The sequence below is a fragment of the Rissa tridactyla genome, chromosome Z (genome assembly GCF_028500815.1).
Source record: "Rissa tridactyla isolate bRisTri1 chromosome Z, bRisTri1.patW.cur.20221130, whole genome shotgun sequence".
In the NCBI taxonomy this organism is placed as follows: Eukaryota; Metazoa; Chordata; class Aves; order Charadriiformes; family Laridae; genus Rissa; species Rissa tridactyla.
In genome coordinates, this window is record NC_071497.1 from 42523546 (window position 1) to 42545718 (window position 22173).

At 41.9% G+C, this 22173-nt stretch overlaps 1 protein-coding gene across 2 annotated transcripts in view; it reads right to left on the reverse strand.

Moving 5' to 3' along the window:
• DAPK1 (death associated protein kinase 1) overlaps positions 1 to 21906 on the reverse strand; it is a 98073-nt gene extending 76167 nt beyond the window's left edge. For both annotated transcript variants that reach the window (XM_054185411.1, XM_054185410.1), the window contains exons 1-2: positions 21808 to 21906; positions 21261 to 21423 (exon numbers count right to left, since the gene is read on the reverse strand). In XM_054185411.1, coding sequence (XP_054041386.1) covers positions 21261 to 21322 — 62 coding nt within the window. In that variant the 5' untranslated portion in view covers positions 21323 to 21423; positions 21808 to 21906. The remainder of the gene's footprint in view (positions 1 to 21260; positions 21424 to 21807) is intronic.
• Positions 21907 to 22173: the final 267 nt, after the last annotated feature.

Genomic DNA, 22173 nt, shown 5'->3' on the forward strand with positions numbered 1-22173 from the left:
TCGCCCAAGAGAACATCCCTGGGTCCCCAAAACATCTTGGTTTCTTCCATTGCCCTTGCCTGCCTCGCACTCGGAGGAAGAGCCTCACAACATAACAGGAAGGCAAGTGTGCTGGTGTGCAAACAGTGTTCTGGGCAGACTGCAGTCCATCACTGCAGGAGAGACTATTTTGTTATGGCAACCTGTGGGGTACATCCACTGTGACCAGTCGTGAGCAATATGTGGCACACTCCTCAGCAGTTATAAAAAAATTTAACAAAAGCCACTCATGGTCTTAGTAGCCTGCCCAGAAAACGTGGTGACACCCAAGTTTGCATCTGCAGAGCAACAGTTGCGTGGCAGAGTCCCTCTTCCCTCACAGGTCAGATGTTTCTCTCAAATTCACAGCAAGAGAGGCTTTGGCCTCACAGCTTCCTTAGGTCTGAAGATCAACAATGTGCTGGAAGGAAAACAAGTTTTGGAAAAGAAAAACAAAACTAAAAAAAACCAAAAAGGACTGCCAGAAATGGAGAAGTGCTGGGTCACCAAATAAAGACAGCTCCCTTCCTATTTCCTACAGTGACAGCAGTGAAATTTCTCTAGCAATTAATGAGTTTGCACAGGTGTTACTCCAAGTGTAACCATAAGACTGTCTAGCTGGCAGCAGCACCACTGAAGTGATAGCGTGTTGGTAGCAACAGAGAAAGAGAGCAGAGCTCATCTGCCATAGCACACAGTAACTACTGCAGGGTTGGCAGTCAAAAATCAGCTTGTAGGCTTGACATGGAAATCCGTCAAATGCAACAGGGAAACCCCAAACACCTTCCTCTCTGCAAGCACACCCAAGGAGTCAGAAAAGCTTCTGAATTACTTTTCATTATCTTGGCAACAACAAAGGACGCACCAGTGAGCCTCAGCTCTTTTAGAACACCTCCCAGGCTTAAATTCACTGTCATTCTCAATGCACTCACTAGGTACAACTTAAAATGTTTAACGCTCTTTCTGAAAGCTTTCTTAAGGCATCAGAGAAAGTTTATCTCAAGCTTTGTCTCAAAGAACATTTGAGTAAACAAGCTGAAATCCTGATAGGTGTGTGGGTTCAGGCTTCCACTAGCTAGTGAACAGGGTAAGCGCAGGCATTGCTGCAAGCAGCCAGACACAACCTTTGTCAGAGATGCAGGTGTAAACCGTCTCCACAGTGAGTACAAACTCTTCCCAAGCAAGGTTCCTCCAAAACCCACATCCTTTTGGAAGACCTGGCACAGTAATGGCTGCACATGGAAAAAGAAAAGCTACCGTGTGGCTGTAAACAACCCTGCATGGAACCATTTCACCATGCTGCTGAAAGACAACGGTTTGTCAAAGACGGAAACGTGGTGATAACGTGAAGCTAGATGACAGAACGCTTGAAGCGGCACCCACATGAAAGATAAAGTGATCTCTGCTGCACGGGCTGTAGATGCTACCGCTTGCATACCTAAGCACAAACACATCTTTTTTCTCATGACCGCAAGTACAGCGGGTACTGGCATTACAGTGAGCACAAGGCACACTGCCCTCTTCCAAAGAGGTTACAGAAAACCCACAACCATGTGGAAATCAGACCGCCACCAAGAAACAGTCACCGTTTCTGGCCTCACATGATTTTTCATGCTATAATGCTGAAACTCTTTTCCCCATCTGCCACATGACTAGCAGAAGAAACAACCTTCAGTCAACACAACCAGGGTAGCATAAAAAAGGCCAACGCTGAACTCTAAAAATAAAAGCAGGGAAGGTAGCAGCTTTTCTGAATTCTAAAGCTCTGCTCCAAAGTTAGAGCCTATTAAACAAGCATCTTAAGTAAATCAGGAGAGCGCATAAAATTACTTTAAAAAGCAGTACTATGAAGAACAACAACAGGAGACTTGTCTATGAAATTTATTATCAATTTGTAATTTTCTCCACTCATAGTCTTCCCAAAATAGTATTTTTCCCTAATTCAGTTTAGTTAATTTTCACATTAACTTCATATACTTTATGCATATTTGTTGGGCTGGATTGCTAGTAAGGTAGCAATTCTACAGCATATGGCACTGCAGAAAGGGCCCCTAACATGGTCCTCCGCTGTCTCAGTGCGAAGCTGGTTCAAGAAAACGTCTGTGTACACATTGCCTACCCTCCTGCACGCCCAACTACTTGTTCCTTTTCCCAACTACTTGCTGTCACACCTCTTCTTCCACTGATCTCACAAATCAAAATCTACTGCTAACCATTAATGCTCAATGATCCAGTTTAAAAGACGATTTAAAAAAAAAAAAAAAAAAAAAAAGAAGTGTTAATGCAAGTCATGGAGGAATGTGCTACCAGATGTCCTAGGATGAGATGGCAATGAGCTGACATTCTTCAATCCAATGTTGCCTTGTATCCTGCAACTACACTTGGAAAGACAGTACTCTAGGAGAGGCAGCAGGAGAGACCTCAGAAATGTGGGCAGACTATAACATGAATGTATCAGAGACTGTTTTCAACTTCTTTTATACCACGTTTTTATGAACAAGAAAAGTTTGTAAATACTTATGGAGTTCTCGTTTTCTACTCCCTTGGTTTTCAATTGTGATAGAAAACCTCTCACATAAGTCTTCTGTTTGGCCAGCTACAATCCAGTCATTAACATTAGCCAGAGAAGTCAGAGGAAATATTTTGGGTGTAGCATATGAGAGCCTTTTGGTTTAGTTTGGTTTTGCTTCTCAGCAACTAGTAGTTATTTAGCTTCATTTTCTGAAATTTCAATTCCTTTAAGATGCTCCTCCGAAGACAAAGATGAAGTTATTTGTGATGCAGTATGATGTGACTAAGGAGAGATTTACTAGGACTTACACTAGGGTTCGGTCAAAAGCTCCAGTACTTTTCCACAGTGCTCAGTTTCTTCCAGCTACTGAAATTTAATTACTTTCAGGTTAAGAAACAAAGCTGAAATAAATTATAGATAGTTCATTACATTTGGGATACTATTCTGGAAACATCAAATTTGATTTTTATATAGGGCAGTTACAGAGATGGATTACCTAAAATGAAACAGAAGCTCACTGTTTTGAATTAATACAGACAAAAAAGGCAAAACAGGTCAGAAAATTTTCCCTGTAGATTATTTCCTCCCTGAATTATGAAGTTGAGCAGATAGAGTTTAAAAGATTACACTTTGTTACCCTAAACTTCCAGCAGTAGCACCAAAACATCTATGTTAAAAAGTGCAAAGTTAAGGCCAAACATTTTCAGCAGCGTTCACTGCTGGCAAACTACATCCAAATTTCACAGAAAACAAACAAAAGGGTCACATTGCAATGGTTATGGAGGTCACTTCAAGTCAGCAGAATGATCAAAACCCACAGTTGGCCTTTTAACCTAAAATCCAGTAGAAATTCTTCCAGTATAATAAATATACTCCTTTACCATGCAGTCATCTCATCCCAGAAAAGTATCAGTGTGTAGCCTGGATGCTTGGGAGTTTCATCAGGAAGGTCTGTATAGACAGTGACATCGTATGCAAGACCAACTCTGGTGTTTCCAATGAAAAAAAAGTCATTAATTCAACTGTTGCTTCATTATGAGCAGATAAAAAGGCCACATTACAGCCCCATCTCTGAAACAGTTCTTCATGCAGGTTCAGAGTAACCTCCTTTAGCCTAAAATGCAAAAGACAGCACCTAAAAGAGCTTAAAAGCAATGCAGCTACTGCAAATGGCAAGGAAGAGACACTTGAAGGTGGAAAATGCTAAGGCATTTACACTAATTCTTTTCTCAACATCTTCCTACCTTATGTAAAAATACAGTCACTTTACAATTTTCAGAAAAATTCTGAATAGCTACAGAGAAATGAAACTTTCCATCACAGCTACATATGCATAAGCAGGATAAATAAAAAATAGCAAAGTTAATTAAGATGGATGCAAAAATTCACTGTAAGATGTCTTCTGATACTAATGATCCCAGCTTCACTCTTGTTTCATGACTGATGAAGTAACAGTATTCCAGTAACTTTCAGCTAAAACAGCTATGACTGCATAAAAAAAACCCAAAAAAACCAAAAACACAAAAACCAACTGATGAGAATTCACTATGTATCAAGGTGAGCTTGTTACCGCACAACACACCTTTCTGAGGCAGTTGATGCCATCAGGATGCTGGACAAAGACAGGCTACGAGCACATCACAAATGAAGGAGATGCCTTCAGACTAAAAATGAAGATATTGCCATCTTTTCATGACTATGAACATCCTGTAAAATCCCAGCTTCTTGGTGTTTATTAAATGATGAAGGACAGCATCGTGCATTTTGACACTCTCGAGATAAAAGGCAAGGAAAAAACCCAACAGGAAACAGGCAGCAAGTATCATGTTGAGAATGAATAGCTGGCAAAGCACGAAAAGCAAATGTAAACAAAGATAATATCCAAGGCATAGATCAGAATGCAGTGATATATTGTTTACGATGGCATATAGAAACAACTGAACCTTCATACAACAAGGAAGAAAGAGAAGGGAAAATGAAGGGTGGAAAACAATTGATCTAAATGAAGCTACACATATAAACAAGCTGTCAAGTGTATTTAACAACCTGGTCTGAGCTTTACAAAGAATAAGCAGCCACAAAGATTAGGCAGCCTCTCTCTGCACAACCTTGAAACACAGGGAAGCTACCGAAAAGGTAAGATGGGCAACAGCACACCAGGCAGCACCTGATGCTTGTAGCTCTGCTTCACACTTCTGTTAGAGTAAGCGCCCCATTCCACGCTGCACAAGGACACAACCATTACATACGCCTGCGGTAAAACTAGAGTAAACTTGCTCTCACTCCACTATAAGGCTACATGGTGCATCTGATAAGCATGCATTATCTGCAACCTCCATGTGGGTACCTGCCACTCAAGCAGACACATGCACATTTTATAACCACCAGAGTGATATTTACCATATCCGTAAAGCTCATCCCTTTCCCTAAAGGATGGGTTCAGTTCTCAGTTCAAGAAGCATCACATTACGTTATCTTGCTTTTTCGAGTGTTTCAGCTCTAACTGTAGCTGAGAAACTGTTTCTGCAAGATACCTCTTTTTTCTGACATCAGCAGAGTTTGTCATTCTTTAGAACATACAAAAAACCACCAGCACATAAACACTATTAAAGATAACATTACTTAGTAGATATAAGAAAGCTGCGTTCAAGTGTGACAGCTCAAAAGTTTTTAAAAATACATAACCCTCTCAAATGAGCCTGAGAATTGGGTAAGGGAACAGAACTTTATTATTAAGCCATTTTATGCAGCTGACTAAATACAGCTCTCAAAACATGCCAATTACAATACAATCTATCTGTGGGGTAAAAATGGAAGAAAAAACAAACACAGAAACCCCAATACCATACATCCTGTATGTCCCCACAAACAGGCACACAAAGTCTTTTTCCTCTTCCCCTCCACCCTTGTTTTTAAGAAAAAAAGCAAGTAAGCGACCTCACAAATATATTCTCATTTGCCTTTACCTCTCCTTACCTGCAGAAGACCTGCTACAGAGGACTTACGGCTGTATAGTCAACGACCTTGGGCCATTAAAACTTTACAGTATAAATTACAGACCAATAGGATTGCATAAAAAGAATAATATTAGTTTGAAAAGACACCCTTGACAACACATAGCATACAGTACACATGCAACATTTGAAAGGGCAGTCACCTTTTTCTTTTCCTAACTTTTTTTTTTTTTAAAAGAAGTTACAAAAAAAAGAAAAAACAGGATCGCTAATACTGGAACACACAAACAAACAAATCAGTGTAGTTTGCATTCTAATTTTCAACTGAAAGTGACAGTCAGAAGAGGTCTCCCCCTTCAGCCTTCTTTTTCCCCCTCAAAAAACAGGGCATGATGACAGCATGAAGGATACTACTCAGCATTACAACAGACGAACTTTGAATTCATCAGGAGTTGCACAGTGATAAAGTCTCCTACAGAGGCACAATCGTTCCTCCAGGAAAAGATAAAAATTAATAGCTTACAATTAATTTATTTAGCTAATGAATCCAACAGCAGCTAGGAAACACTGATGTTTCTCCTTGCACCATATTTTGCAGACCATTAACTTCAATAATCTTAAAAACTTCACGCTTGATACTGAAGGTCTGTCTTATTAGCAAGTGGATTTTTCCTGTCACTATTTTACTCCGTAGGCCAGAAGAACTCCCGCACCCCCACTTAATTTGGGACTTATTTTAGTACAGACAGACATGCACAAGGAACTCTGAAACAAGTTCCATCTGCCTCACAAAGGAGCCCGAGAAAACACTTTTTCGCTTGATTCATTAATGTTACCATTATGCACAGCTTAAACCAGCAGTGTAAGAGGGTTTCACAGCGTAGCCCCACATTCATCGCTGTAACGAATGACAGCAGGAAACACAGGTTCCAACAGATGGAGGATTCGCTCTGGGGCAGCCTACAGGTTCAGGCTTTTGAGAGGTGACCCTCCGAAAGTGTGAGCATACAGACAAGAGCCAATCGTGCTCCCTCTCTTCCCACCATGTTTGCTTGCTGTTGTGCTTTGAAGGTTTTCAGAACAAGGAGGCTAATAACCTATCATTGCTTTACTTTGTCTTCCGGTCTTTTATTATTTACCAGTTTCCACATCATCGGAGCATTTCTAATTTACACTATGCCTGCACGTAAGGCTTCTAAGGAACAACATGCAGGAACACACATCCAAATATTTTTCATTTGCGGAAAGTACAGACTCATCATTTAATCAGGCACAGATTCAAGAGTTCGCCTCTTTCTTAAGTGCCATGCAGCATGAAGGGTAAGGGTTTTCAAGAAGAAAAGGTGGCACTGACAATGGTATTTCAGACAATGAACAAAAAAGAAAGGAGAGATCTTGCAGCTGCTAAATCCTCCACAGACAGCGCCAGTGCACAGCCGTCCCGCCCATCAATGTGGTCATCTTCTTTCAAAGGAGCACATGACTTTAAAGAAGTTATGACCACAGGGTTAGCAGACAATATATGGGATTTCTCCATGATCATACTCTGCTAAGCAATTAGGTCAAACCGTGCTCTTGAAAATTAGTTTAGCACGGCTGAAGGTCAAGGAATGAAAGCATGCGCGGGAGGAGATGAGGCAGAAAAGGAGTTGAAAGACTTATTTTAACTCTCAAACACGTACAAAGCCCTTCCCAGAAAGAGGAGTTGTGCTGTTGCTAGAACTTTATAGTGTATGAAAGGAACATTCTTGGCACTGAAAAAAACTGGCATCTGTGTACAAATAGAAAAAGTGTAGTTCCAAGTTACAAGCTGTACACAGAAACAAAAAGGAGCTCCTTTACATCAGTGTGCTCACCAGTACTGTCTTGTTCATTTTAAATTACACTTTTGTCAATGGATTGATGTGGCTTAATAGTCAGGTAAATAAGCAGATTTTTGTTGCTGTTAACCAGAACAAAGAGATATTACATGCTTTTATTACAGACAGAGTTCTGTAATTCTGTTTTTTTTAAATAGATTCTCTTGCATGAGCAGGAATTCTGATGTCAGATTTTTTTTCTATTCACATTTGGGTTTTGGAATGCAAATTTGAATGAATAAAGTACTCTGGGTCTTCCTTGGCAGCAGATGTTCAGAAGACAAGGCACACTGAAAAAGCTGGAAACATTACTGAAGGCTTGATGATTCTGTCCTCCTGGATACCCATAAATTACTGCAGATACAAAACAAAGACATACTAACAACTTTACAGATTGCTAGAAGTAGTTGACTGAATTATTTAAGTCTGAAAGTAGACAAACAAGGACTAAATTCTCTTGCCTGCTCTTTATAGTGCTTTGAATGGTTAGAATAGGTGGGTGAGAGGCAAACACCAGACAGGCACAGACAAAACCTTCCCTGCTTCCTGTATGTATATAAACAATTCAGCTCTGTCCTCGGTTTCATATTATCTACCCAGCATTCACTTGTACAGTCTGGGTAACACCAGACATGCATGCTTGTCACTGTGCCAGTAGACGAGACAAGAAATGCAAGTTAGCAACATCACTGAAACTTTATACAAGAGGCTGGGCTGAGCAATGGCCAAACGCTAATTTATTTTTTTTCTGCTCTCTGATCCAGTTATTGCCTAGGCAGGAATAGCAGTTACAACATTATCAGGGGAAAAAAAATAAATAAAAATTCAGGTTGTTGGCTGTTCTTTTGTAAGCAAAAGCATAATATCTAAATGCTGTGACTTGCTCTCTTTAGGAGCTGTAAAACTTCTCACTGCTCAAGAGAAAAACGGGTTTTCATGGTTGCTTTTTGAGAATTCATTTTACCTTATGATCACTTTTCACTTTTAAATTTCATCTAATAAAGTTCAATGTGAGGTGGCCTAAGTGCACAGGTATTATACATACAATTTGAAAACTAAAGTTAAACATGCTATGCTATGCTCAATCCCTTTTTTTTTTTATTTTTAATATGAGACTAAGCTATACTACAAAGCTCAAGAGCTCTTAGCTTCCTAGTATACAGACAACAGCAGTGCTAAACCACACTTTCACATTCTCACTGTCTCTCTCATACGTACTCTACAGTTCACAAAACACTGTGCAGTGACAGATTGACTGAATCTGGGTATTCTGTGGTTCTCTCTCAATGAACACTTCCAAGTCACTGATCTTTGACATATGCATTGATAACACTGTAACAAAAGGGAAAAAGTACGGACCTATTCTAGGGGACTTTGGAGCTGGTTCTTTGTCAATATGCAGTGGAAAAAAAAATTCACTAAATGTGGTGTCAGTTATATCACATGACAAGCACAAGGTGTACACAACTAGTATGAAAGTGAACTCAGTCTAAACACACATGTATCATTCTTGTAAAACTTGGAGATGGTAAAAACAAAACAAAAAAGTGACAATGTGAGAAGGTTCCATGCCTCAAGACCCTTAACACAAACACTTACACTTAAGTGATTGTCAAACTACGGAATGCAAAGAACTAGGTATTATCTTGTTTGCCGAAGCAAGTACTCAAGAAAATGCTTCAGACAGAAGTCTACTCATAGACACAGTAGTTTAAAATACCAATGTGAAGTCCATGCCGAGATGTAGTGGTATTTAATGTACAAACTGGGGGAATATGTACAGCTTGTAAAACTTCCAAGGCAGCTGGATGTCAGCCATTTCCTATTAATGATGCTTAGGCTGGAGCTTGCTCAAACCCATTTGGTCTGAACACATGTACATCTGCTAATGCCTTTTCGGAAATCATATTATAATGTGAAAAGCAGAGTACTCACGCTTGTAAATAGTTCGTGTAATAACTACATCTATAATGGAAAGGAAAAAGCCAGAAAGAAGGTGGGGTAATGCAGAGAAATGCAGAGATTTTCAAGCAAAGTGCTACTCTTACTGCCATTTATGGTATTAAAAGGAGCTTGCACATACAGGTACATAAAGGATCAATACCTAAGTACATAGCCATATAAATAAAGAACATAATATACCATGCCAGTACTTAATCCCAGTGTTTGAGTCTTAATGCTTCTATTGTTCTTTAGTATTTAATTTTCGCCCTTCATTTGGGCTTTTCATTAAATTTGTAAGCCAGCTCAGCAATTAACATTAAATCATAAGTTAGTCTTGCTAAATATTAAAAGATGTACGTGAAGTACATATGACTCAGAACATAAAAGCTCATCACTTACTCAGAGAGTCTTAAACCAGGATGCTGGGCTGAATATTAAAGCATATGAGCAGAACAAATATTTGATTTTAGTGATGCTTAAGACTGTTGTTGTTGCTATTTCAAAATTAAGGTGTCTTGAGTTTCCTGCTTTTCTTCTGTAGCAACACCTTCTGAAGCATACCTGGGGTGGGTGCTTGTCCTTCAGTTTGGGGAGGAAGAGTCTATTGATAATGCTTATCAGATCTCAGTTATGCCATCCACTCTTTCATGACAATGAGCAGTCTCCCTTTATTTCACCTTTTCAGAACCTCCCTGTTTTATACCATATGACCTATGACCTTAGTGAGCAATGACAATGTGCCTCTCAGCAGCATTTCTATGCAGATTTTGACTCTGGAAGATATCTACATTGAATGTCCACAAATGAAAATACATGAATGCATGACATTCACAGTACCGCTGCTCCTGTTAGATACATTACACGATGCTAATATAAGAAAATGTTGCTTTTTCAGTATATTTGAAAGTCATTTAATATGGTGATAGGGTATGGATCATTCACCAAACACTTGCTAGAAAAAGGGTAAAATCTAATTACTGAAAGTGGAAGTGAGGATGGACTGCAGAGCCCCAAACAGGTTATGACACAGCTTTCCCAAGAAATAACAGAGTTAAAGGAGTGGAATGGATTTCACCACGTTTCATTACTTCCTACAGGTATGAAGAATCACTGTAAAATCCACAGGTATCTTACTAACCTTTCAGTACCAGAGCACAAGCAGAAACATACATCCTCAAACTTATACTCCACAGAAGATGGCAGAGTCATTTTTTGTGGGGGGAAATTTCTGGGTTTTCTCCTCCAATTATTACTTTGATGTTAGCTAAATGCATAAGAAACTCACCAAGCAATACAATCTATAAACACATAATTTAATTTAAGCCAAAAAATTTAAGGCAGTGATGAAAATACTGCTTTTCCTTGACTGAAGACAGCTTTTTAAGAAGATATGGCATTACAAACAAAGCACAGTTTGTGTCACGTACACAATTCTCATACCAAGCGCCTTAGTAACTGTCCATATACATTATGGTTTTATGAGCTGCTATTTACAGACAAATAATTGCCCACTTCCCCAGCTCTTCAGCCTTTTTCCACAGCTACTCACTCTCCCAGACAAACTTGGGCACTTAGGAATTTAGAACATTTAAAAAAAAATATTTCAAGTTGTCCTCTCTGATCTCCATGCAGAGGATGGCCTGCCTGGCTACCCTACGGCTGCTGCCGCAGGAAAACATACTCAGACTGTGCAGTCACAGATCTTGTTGTCCAGGGTTAATTGAGAGTCAGGTTTTGCTTCCCAGTTCAGAGCAACTCTTCCACGCGGTCTTAGCCAGCCACACCTGCACAGCACGGACACGGAGCACACAGGGCACAGGCATTACGGTGGGAGTTAACAGACTGAGCCAGCATCCATCACAACCAGAGGCTTCCCCATCTCTCTGTCCGTGCATTCCTACGCCATGCCGACGGCTGGCACTGGTACTTCCCCAGTGTGGCCACGCTGACCCAGTTCAGGGAGCTCAATCTGTAATGCCCTCCTGCTTCCAAGGCTGTGCTCAGGATGGTGGCAGTGCCAGCATGGGAGAAGGAGAATGCAGCTCAGCAAGTGAGAAACAGGATCGTCTCATTCACTAGCCCTCTCATTCGGCTGGTTTAGCCACCCTCTAAAAATACGCTGGCAGGCAAGCAGGCATGGCAGCACTGACCAGGAACTAACACACCCTTAGCATAGACAGTAACGTAAAGGTTTCTTTAGAAGGAACAAAAGGGGCAGCAGAAGTGGACCAGCTTTATAAGATATAATCTGTAATGATTTGTTCTCCAGTTAATGTTACAACTGGCAACAAAAGCAGGAAAAGCGATCCTTCCTTTAAGCAAGACTGCGAAATAAATAGTATCAGAAGGCCCTTTCAAATAAAAAGCAATGAGAAAAAGATGAGACATAAGGAACTAAGCCGTTCCCTGATGTGCTTTCCTTTCCCAGGGAATCAACAGCAATTCTGCGCAGATGGCCCTGCTCATGGAGATAATACTGCCAGAGAGACAATATACCAAAAGTCCCAACTTCCATACCAAAATGTTTGAAGTCTATGATTGCAGAAAAAACCCACACACAAACACGCACACAAAAAAAAACCCCAAACTCTTCAAGATAAAGAAAGCAGGAGACAAGGTGAAATATCCATCTCTGGGACTACATCAGCATCCTCTTTAATTAAAAGTAACAGGAGCCAAGTGTCCCAGTAAAGGAATAGGAGTCAGCAAGAAGAAAGCTATCAAAAGAAGGTAGTTTATTACCATCCAAGACTCCCATGTATTTTTTTTCCCTTAGGAAATAATAAACTGCCAGTTTTGTTGATGGAGCTATTGAAAGTGCTGAGTTCTTGGCCACAAAGTTCTTAAACCCAAGAAAAGTACGCACTAATATTATGTACCTCTGTGGATAAAGGGGAAAAACCCCACACCTTAATCTCCGTTAAACTTGGCAGAATAGTTTAGTTGTAAACCATGCCAGAACAGAATACAATATTATCAATTAACAAAAGTTAACTCCACCTAGTTATACTCACATAACTAAGCAAAGGAAGCACCATATCAAATAACACACACCACACAAAGTACATATGATTGTAAGTTTTAAGCATTGGCTTTCTTAGTCTCATTTAGAAATACACGATTACGAAGGACCACCTCAGCAATGAAGTCCAATCCTCTTAAGCAGCAGACAGCCCTGCAACAGAGCACGAGACTAAAAATTTCAGAAAACAGAGAAAGAAGAGATGAGAGGCCCCATACCACTCCTCTATAATCACAAGACCAAAGATTCCAGAAGGTGAATGCCCTTTCTCTGTCCCGTAAGAGTAAAAACGCCAAAACACCACAGCTTCAACACACTATGTGACCTGGGGGAACGTGCCTCCGCTATCAGTTCCCATGGTACATGATCGGGTACTCTTAAGTGAACACTTCTACAGGCACACCCACCCAGTACCTTAGTCTTACAATGACTGCTTCTGATATTTGAGAGGAAAATGAGGAAAGTGACAAGAGCTCAGAAGCCCATTTACATACCAGACAGAAAGTAGGGATCCTCAACTAACTTGTGAGGACTTAGAAACACAGTATTAATTGCTCACAAATAAAGATACAGTGGAAAACAAATATTTCAGGTACACCAGTTCAGTTACTGGCTAACTTAGCATCCTGTTTAAGCAAGAAGCATGCAGACAGAACACTACTGCCCAAAGCCATTTTTTTTTCCTTTCCAAAGGCTCACTTCTCTGCATAGTTCAGCAGAAAATTCAATTAAACTATACCTTTCAACCAGGCCATATGCGCAGTTGTAATTTACATTGACTGTGAACTCTTCCAAGCTTTGGATATGTCCCCTTATGTTTGTGAGCACCCAGTAAGAGATATTTTTCTTTAGGTTAAGTACAGGCAAGACCATCTAAGCCTCCTAACAAACAGACTTGCTCCTACAGGTAGACAACACTGGGGAAGACTTGCTCTAGTCAAGCAACTGCACTGCAAGGTCCCTGCTGCTGGTGGTCAAAGCACACGTGTCGCCTGGGCAGCCATGCAATGATGCTTCCTCCTCAACAGTATTCCCTCTTGAAGCGGAAATTGTCTGTCATATTTGCTTGCATAATCAGAAGGGAATAAGGGGAAGGAAACACAACGTCAAAACCAAGAGAATAAGGTTGCAGACCATCACGTGCATTACTCAGTGTAGTGTTTTACAGCAATACTAAACCATGTGAACTCTTGTGGATTTAGGTGAAAGGCACCTATTACCAGATGTTCTCCCCAACATCAGTGTGTGGTGTGCCACAACGGAAAAACAAAAACAAAACACACAAATCCAACACACTGAAAAAATAACATCTTTAGTAAAAAAGGACAACGTCCTTAAGGACTACAATATGCCTGAAAACTTTGAAAGAGAGTGTTAAAACTGATCTAAGATATCTACAATGACTGTATCCTTATCAGCTTTGTACTTCCCCAGGACAGTGTGATGAAATCCTTTCCTTTAATTTTAGAAACTCAATCTTGATACAATTTAGGTTCCCTGTTCACATTGGCTTCATTTCAAAGACACGTCCCAAAGTTCACTCTCCTGGAGACAAGCAGTCTTTCAACTTGTGAATCAGTGAATCAGCAGCCTGCCAATTCACCTGTGAACACTGTAAACGTAAATCTAGTTTCTAAAGTTTCTTTGTTTCCCCAAGCATTTTAATTTTTCCAATGTATATAAAAAAATCATACCACTCCAAGCTTTGTGGCGCAAGGCTAATGTACTAAAGTTTTAAGTCTCCTCTCTTAAAAAGCTTCTTCCCACAGCTTCACCACCTTACTGTTTCTTTTTCCCTTTAGAACAGAGCAGCAGCAATCTCTTTGAAATGGAGAGATGAGAGCTGTGAGTACCATGTAAAGGAGAATGTAACCAGGTATTGCACAAGGATACTGGAAGATACACACCCCTGCAGTTCATCTCTGGTATTAGCCTCTTCCATAACTGCACCAAAACCAACAGGAATGCCACCCAAGAACTGACCAGAACATGAAGGCTCCACTCCTTTTGTATCACCACCTAGGTGATGAGATCTCAGAGTTTAACAAAATTACCTAAATTAGACTCCTTGTCACAGGCCTTTGTATCCTCTTCTACTAAATTTCATACCATTTATTTTACTCCAAAATTCACTGCATAACGAAGACGTGCAATTAAATAGTTTAGGCTTGAAGATCTTCAGGCTTTGTCCACACTTCTGTCAGCTTCTGCCTAGCTCAGCCATGAACTAGCGATGGTTAAGTCGGATCTACTATACAGCAGGGTAAGCCAATGAATGCTTTTCAGGTTTGTTGGATAATCCTCCATTACGTCACCTATCTTCCTGAAATGGGGTCAAAATACAGTTTGAGAAACAGCAGTCTTATTTGAGACAGAGATCCTATGCAAGCCACTACTATCCAGGAAACAGAAACTACTGAGCCTCTGCTTTGAGTGGCACCTTTTCTTTGGAATATAAAATAGTACCAAGTTGCACTGGTTTGCTAACGAAGACAGCTAAAAACAGGACACCTGACCAAGTGCAAGAATCATTTCTCAAGGTTACTCCAGAATGTCTGCACCAGCCATCGTTCTCCTAATTTCCAGCTTAACTTCCTTGTTGTCGGTTTATGTTCTTCTGCCTTTGTAGTAAAGTGACTCTTTATCTCTGTCCCTCCTACATATTTAACTTGAGGTAGATTTATGGAGGCAATCACAAGTCCATGCGGGCTGAGATTTCACAGTGCTTTCAGCTGATCTGAGTGTGCACTGCTGCCATAAATTAGATATAAGGTGGTTTGTTTCCCACTTTGACAGCGCTGCAGCCTCAAAAAAACCCCAACCGACACAGAAACGCACAGCAAAGGAAAATGATACTGCTCCTTTCAGCCACTGACGGGGTGGACTGAGCTTGGCACACAGCTCTCATGAAAACGCAGCCTCAGCCTCCCTTTTCCTAAGCTAAGGGGGCCAATTTCTGCTCAGTACACACAGTACCAGCAGAGGAAGTGACATACTCAAACATCTGTAACGGGAGATAACAGAGAGAAAAAAAAAAACAAAACATCAACACCCCCCACCCCCAAACACACAAGGACAAAAAAGCAAAGCCTGGAAAGGCAGAATGAAAGTTTCATCACACCCACAAGATACCAGCTCTGGTACTGATTGTGCCTCACCGAGCCTGGCTAGAAGAGAAATCAAAGACGAGCATTTTTATCTGCTTCCTGATAAGTTTAGATTTACAAAGATTTGCACGTTTAAACTGAAGGCACAGAATAATCAGCCAGCTCTAGTTTTAATTACACTTCGTTTTAAAAGACCTACAAAGCAGGCATTATTCTCCCCCACAGCAAGTAATAAGCTAAACAGAACCAAGCAGTTAGACCCAAAAAGCATCTGCACCTCTTGTGCTTTTCATGCAGCAAACGTCACCAGTATCACTGTATGGTGACAGCCTCATGCAGTCTGTGCAATCAGCAGCTTGCAGGTTATTATGCGTTTGTGAAAAGGAGGCATTTTGAGGCACGGCTGGGAGGTAAAGTGACTTGAGACACAGAAGAATAATTCCTCCCACCATGCTTTCCAGTTAAGACCTTCTTTTTCTGTACCCACGCAACCACCAGGGACAGAACTTGCAGACAAGCATGGAATAACCAACCTCTCCTCTGAAAGCTAATGTGACTGATACAACATTTACTCAGTTCACTAACAGCACAGAAAGGGTTCTTTGCTGTAGTCTGAATGTCACAATTTTCAACCCTTAAATAAAAAAAGCACACAAAGGCACCAATCAAGCATGTTTCCTGCTCAAAGAGTGGCTTTGTAGCCAACGTTTTCAAGGTTCCTTCCCAGGTCATTGTCTCTAAAAATCTTATATAGTCCACTCAATTTACTGTAATTAATTATCATGTTCTACTGGAATTTGCATACATGTAGTTATAGAAGCAGTGAATTCCACACTTGCACTATTCATTGTTGTGCCTGTACAAATAATACAGGAAGTGGTACCACAGAGGTTTGCACCTTCTGCATCTTCAGTACTTAACCATTTTACCTCTGTATGAAAAGGAAGGTTAACACGTGCCTTTTGATGGAGCAATGGAGATGAGGTTACAGCATGAAAATCCAAGAAAACAAAAACTGAATATTTCAGTGTATCGCAGTTAAAAGTTTTATACCTCACATGCAATACTTTTAGCCTAACCAGATCATCTTTCACATTACTCCTCCCCCCCCATATGACTTTCTAATGCGATGATTCGTAGGAAAACCCGTTACAATACAACTTACTAAAGACTGTTGGCATGGGTTTTAAATGTGACCATTCCGAAAGAAAGTATCACCTCAAAGGAACTTCACATCCTATACATCTCACAGTGGAGATTGACAGTATTCACACTATTTTAGTACATTGGCTAGTTAGCAAGATTAGTTTAGGTTGTCGAGTCTGAAAAGTGCCAAGAAGGTCAAATTCTAGTTGCCATCCAAGTATTTTTGTTTGGTGTTTTCCTTTCCTCACATCACAGGGGTGCAATTTAGTTAGAGTTATGGTGTGTGGATAGATGATGGACAGCCTTCACAGTTCTAAACCACAGCATTTCTGAAAACTGGTACATGAATAACCAAAAATACATACGTGTATATATATAAATGTAAATATATATATGTGTGTATGTTCTACCCACGTGTTCTCACTGCTTACTACAGAAATCAGTTTCTAGCATCCAGAAAAAAAAAAAACCAACCTTTTCACTCAGCACTCAAAGGTAAAAGAACATTTTTCAGATTATAAATACACATTTGCACAATTCCCTGTTCTCTCTTATCGGCATCTTCAGGATGTTATCCTATGCATTTTTCTCTCACAACTGATAAAGGAATTAGATACCTTAGATGGCAGGCTTAGCTAACTTCTTTTTACTGTTAGCATCTCTGCTTAGTGAGATACCAAGTAGAAACAGACTGGTTTCCAAAACCGCCAAGATTCATCATAGCTTTTATTCAAGAAGTTGCGAGTGTTTCCCTAGTGAGTCCAACAGGTCCAAACAAGCCTGAAGCTTAAAACTGTTAGATACCTCTTCCTACTTTTTGAGTCAACAAGAATCTAAGAATTGCAAACCACAGCGCAATGCAATCATCATTCTTCAATTCCCAAACTTTTTTTCAACAATCTGCATCTCTTCTAAGAGGCAATGAAAATTTAAAGAAAAACAAACAAACGGGGTGGGGGGCAGGGAGTGAAGCAGGAGAGCACTGCTTGTAAGACCAGGAACTAAATCCTTTCAATTCACATAAATAGACACAGTATGTATCTATACCACAGCTTTGTTTGGGTACCTCTCCCTGTAATTATTTAAGCAATAACGCTTTTTTCAGAGTGCTGAAGCAACTCCCAAGTAAGGCCAGTCACAGGAGGGTTATAAAATATTTTGATTAGTTTGATCTGGTTTCAAGGTCTTTACTTGCATGCTCACCGTGGTGAGGTTTTTAATACTGATGAACTTGAATTCCTGTCTTCTGGGTGGACTGAAGTAAAAGCACTGCAGCAGGGTATTTAAAATGCACAGTCACACTGCCTGCAACTGCATGCAGAATTAAAATGAACAAAATAGCTTTAGTAAATTTGTTGCTCTCTCATGATGATCTCTACCACCCCTTGAAATTTCATGGTTAGATGACTGCTTAACGCATCCGTAGGTAGCCTGCATCTGAACAATGTGTCATACATAATCACTGCAAATTTTTAAGACGGAAAAAAGTGTATGTAATGCAATGCACACCACAGTCAAGAGCACAATCTTTTTCTATGTTCTGTGCTAAAGACAACATTTGATCCACAAGTCTCACAAGACTGTTTTGGCACAAAAGCTTAAGATAAACCAACTTGAACAGCCATGAACATGCCAGAAGAAATCATGTACAGGCGGGACAAGGTAAGGGTGATCCTGTCAGTATCCACAATCCCAAGTCCCCTTCTTCTTATTCTCCCCAGGCATAAATTAAAACAAACCAAAAAATGGAATAAAACTCAAAACATTTTGCTAAAAGGACAAGGACTGTTGATTACTTTTTCACAGCGCAAAGGCGCTGTGAAATACCAGAAAACTAGAAAGTGCATTTTTCTTTTAGCCCAAGCCCACATCCATTCTCCTTGTTTCTAACATCTCTAGGTTTTATGTTAAACAATATTTAAATCTCTTTTATTAGTTCCAATCAAAAATTTCATTTCACAACCCATTTACTTTCCTCAAGACACCTTTCTTAGATCACTTTCTTATTCAAATGATTTTTAATTCTAGTTACTGTCAGACACATTATAAAGTAATAGAGACTGCTAAATAATTTACAAGGGAAAATAGTGAAGATTATTAAAATTTGAGTATTTGCATCTTCACTGAGCTTTCTCAAAAGGCAGGTTGGCCTAGGAACTTCAGGATCCGTTCATTCAAACACATCTCTCAATAAAAACTCATCTGTTCGTTTATTCACCTTGTTTGCCGCATGACTGCAGCTAAGAGGAGATAAAAGAATTCTTCCCTAAGAAGGGGAAAAATAGGTTGATTTTGCAAAATGGAACCTTTCATCATTGCTTAGCTGAAGTATTAAATCAGGATTCGGGTTCCCAAATGAACACAAGAAATTTTAAAGTCAAAGGTGTTCTTAATGTTTTCCGAGTTTCGAGCCTCAGGGTTGACATTTGCAACTACATTTACATGCAAACATAATGGTGAGAAACCTACCTAAGGGGTAAAGGCGGAATGGAAAGCAATGGGGTTTACAAGAGAGTATTTCAAGCAACACTAGAAATCTAAGTTTAAAAAGAAGTTAAAAACACCACTGAACTAAACAATACAACAACTATCCTGAGATTTGCTTATTCTTATGGTTTTATAGCAACACTTCATAGGGAAATAATACCAGTTTCTCAAAGTGATGCTGAAGTGAAAGCTTTGGACCTTTTAAATAACTGCATTCCATTTTTAAAGCAAAAGCCCTGTCACACGTTTCACAATATTTTACTGTCCACTAGCATTTTCTCACAAAAGCAGATAAAATTGATGAGGTTCTTAATTTTCTTTAGATTTTTCAAGGAAAAAGCAGAGCAGAGTTTAACATGCTTTTAAATTCTTAAAATATTATAGGTTTAGACTGCATGCCAAGCTTATATAGCATTAAGATTAATAAACCAAACCTCAGTACTCCAATACCTCGTCTGTAACTGATCACGTTCATATACCAGGTTTTTTACTGAACTCTATTACCTAATATTGTGCTAACTGGAAATTTTTATTTTTTTTTTACCATATAACATCATTCAGTGTTTTCACTTCCCCCTACTTTAAAAACGAAACACTTGGTCTTCATGGCTGTGTTCTGGAGCTAACATGTGACTTCCAAAGCATGTTTGTTTGGAAAAATCCCCATATATCTAAACATTTCTTATATAACTGGCCTAAGGGCAATCGTTCTATTTCATAAATATGTATTGGGGACCAAACATTGCATTGACACTTTCTCTTTAAAATAAATACAAGGGAGGTTACATAAACCTTAACACTTTCTGAACTAGTATACTGACACCATCTTCTCTCTGAAGGACCTTAAGAAAACATGATAGGTAATTTCTAGATCTGTGTCTTTATCTTCTTCTAGAAAGTAAATCATGTATCAGTGTCTGTAAGCACAAGCATAGTTTATTTTTAAGGGCCCAGAAACCTAAACCTAAATTTCAGAACACTTTATCTGTTCTTGACAAAAAGAACGGAAACCAAATCAAACCATTTTATGTGTCCAAACAAAACATTTAGACCTCACAACCTAAACTTGAGGTTTAGCATGATAACATGTTTTTCTAACAAGATATCCAATACGTCAACATGACTTTGCTGTCTGACGCAACCTGTCATTCTAGGTGTATGAAAAAACCAACCCAGAACACTTTGTGAAAATAGAAGCACACATTTATCATGTATCTATACAAGGCACAGCAACAAGCTTGCACACAAATGGGGTGAAGTTTATTTTAAATACAGTCCAATGAACTTTCTGATAACGTGGGGACTTTTTGTTTGGTTGGGTTTTTTTTAAGAAATGGTGTCGTATGTCTAAGTTCCTGCCTACGCCAGTACCTTGTTTGCAACATTTGCTACTACTGGACCCTTCATTGGACCCTTTGCTACTACTGATCACTTCACATGGGATCATCTGCCCCACATATAGCAGTCTATGGTAATTAAATGCTGATCGTAAGCTTTGAAATTGCTAAGATGAACGCTAGAAAGGGATTCTGACATCCTGGTGTGCTAAAATGCCACCAGATTCCCCCACAAAGAAGGGGGAAGGAAGATAAAAAAGGACTTGCTTTAACACAAGTCAGTGTTAAACTAACAGTTTTAAAACACGGAAAGCACTAAAAAAAACAAGGCATGAGTAACAGCTTGAGCTCTTTACGCAAATAGTGTGGCAGGAAGAGATCACTGCACAGCATTCAAGAATCAAGGTTCAAGCAAGGCAGCGCTCCACCGGCAGCGCTCTGCTGCGCATCCCCTGACCTGACTCCCAGCTCCCACAGTGATGCCCGGAAAGTGGATCTTCACCGCAGGACTGCTGGTGAAACGCAATTACAGACTTTCCCTCGCTTCTTCAATCGCGTTACTAAAGCCAAACCGACAGGCGCTACGTACGCAGTCCCTCGCTACCGACACAATGCAAACTTCAGCCCTACAAACCCAGTCCCCGGCGAACGGCAGCCAGCCCGGTAGTGTCACCGCAGGGACCGGGGAAGGCACCGCACAACCGCTGCGCGGCCCCACACCCCACCACTCCCGGACCAAAAACCCAGACGCGCCGCAGCTCAAAGCCCAACTCCGGGGGCGGGATGGCGGCGCGAGGCCAGTCCCAAGCGGCAGGAGCCCCGCCTGTCCTCGCCCCTCCGCGGCAACGGATTCCCCCCGCCGGCTCGCACCCACCTGCCCAGGTCCTCGCCCGTCTCGTAGTGCTCCTCCAGGTTCTCCTGCCTGAACACCGTCATGGTCGCCGCCTCGCCGCCGCCGCCGGCTTCAGCCCCTGCTCGGCGCCCTCATCACCAGCGCCCCGGAGCCGCCGGGGCCGCCCCGCACTCGGCTGCGCGCCCTGCGGAGTAGCGCGGAGGTGAACGCTCGCCGCCCCAGCCGGCACCGCCCCCCCCGCCCTCCCCCACCTCCTGCCCCCCGACACACGCGGAGGAAGCGGCACCGCGGGCCGGAGGGCGCCTCCCCTGCCCCCGCCCGGGCGGCGGCAGAAGAAAGCGGTGTCCCCCGCCCCTTCCCCGGCGGCCGCACCGCCGCCCAGCCGCCGCATTCCTCCGTGGCTCCGTTGCCCGGTCAACCGGGACGTGCCGCCGGGCCTGCGGCGAGAGCCCCCGGGCGTCCCCGCACCTGACCCCGCGGGAGGGCGAGGCGGGGGATCCCCTCCCCTCCTCCGGGCAGGGCCTCGCCGGCCCGGTCCCCCCTCCCGCGCCCTCTCGCCCACCCTCACCCGCTGCTGCTGCTGCTGCTGCTGCTGCTGCTGCCGCTGCCACCGCCACCGCCGCCGCCGCCGCGGCGCCTCGGCCGCTCCGCGACCTGTGAGGCGGCGTCAGCGCCGCGGCCGCTCCCGGCCGGCGCGCAGGCACCGCGCCGGGCCCCGCCGCCCGGCCAATGGGAAGCCGCCCACCGCCTCCCTCCGCCGCGGCCCGCCCGCTGCCGCTCCGCCGCCGCCAGGTGCGCCCCGCCCCGGCGGAGGGGGGAGCCCGCGGCCGCGCAACCCCGCCCCGCCCCGCCCGGCCGCGGGCCTGCCGGCAGCCCCGGCGCTGCCATTGTGTGCGCTGACGCCGGCCGCGCCTTCCCGCCGCCCTCCGCCCAG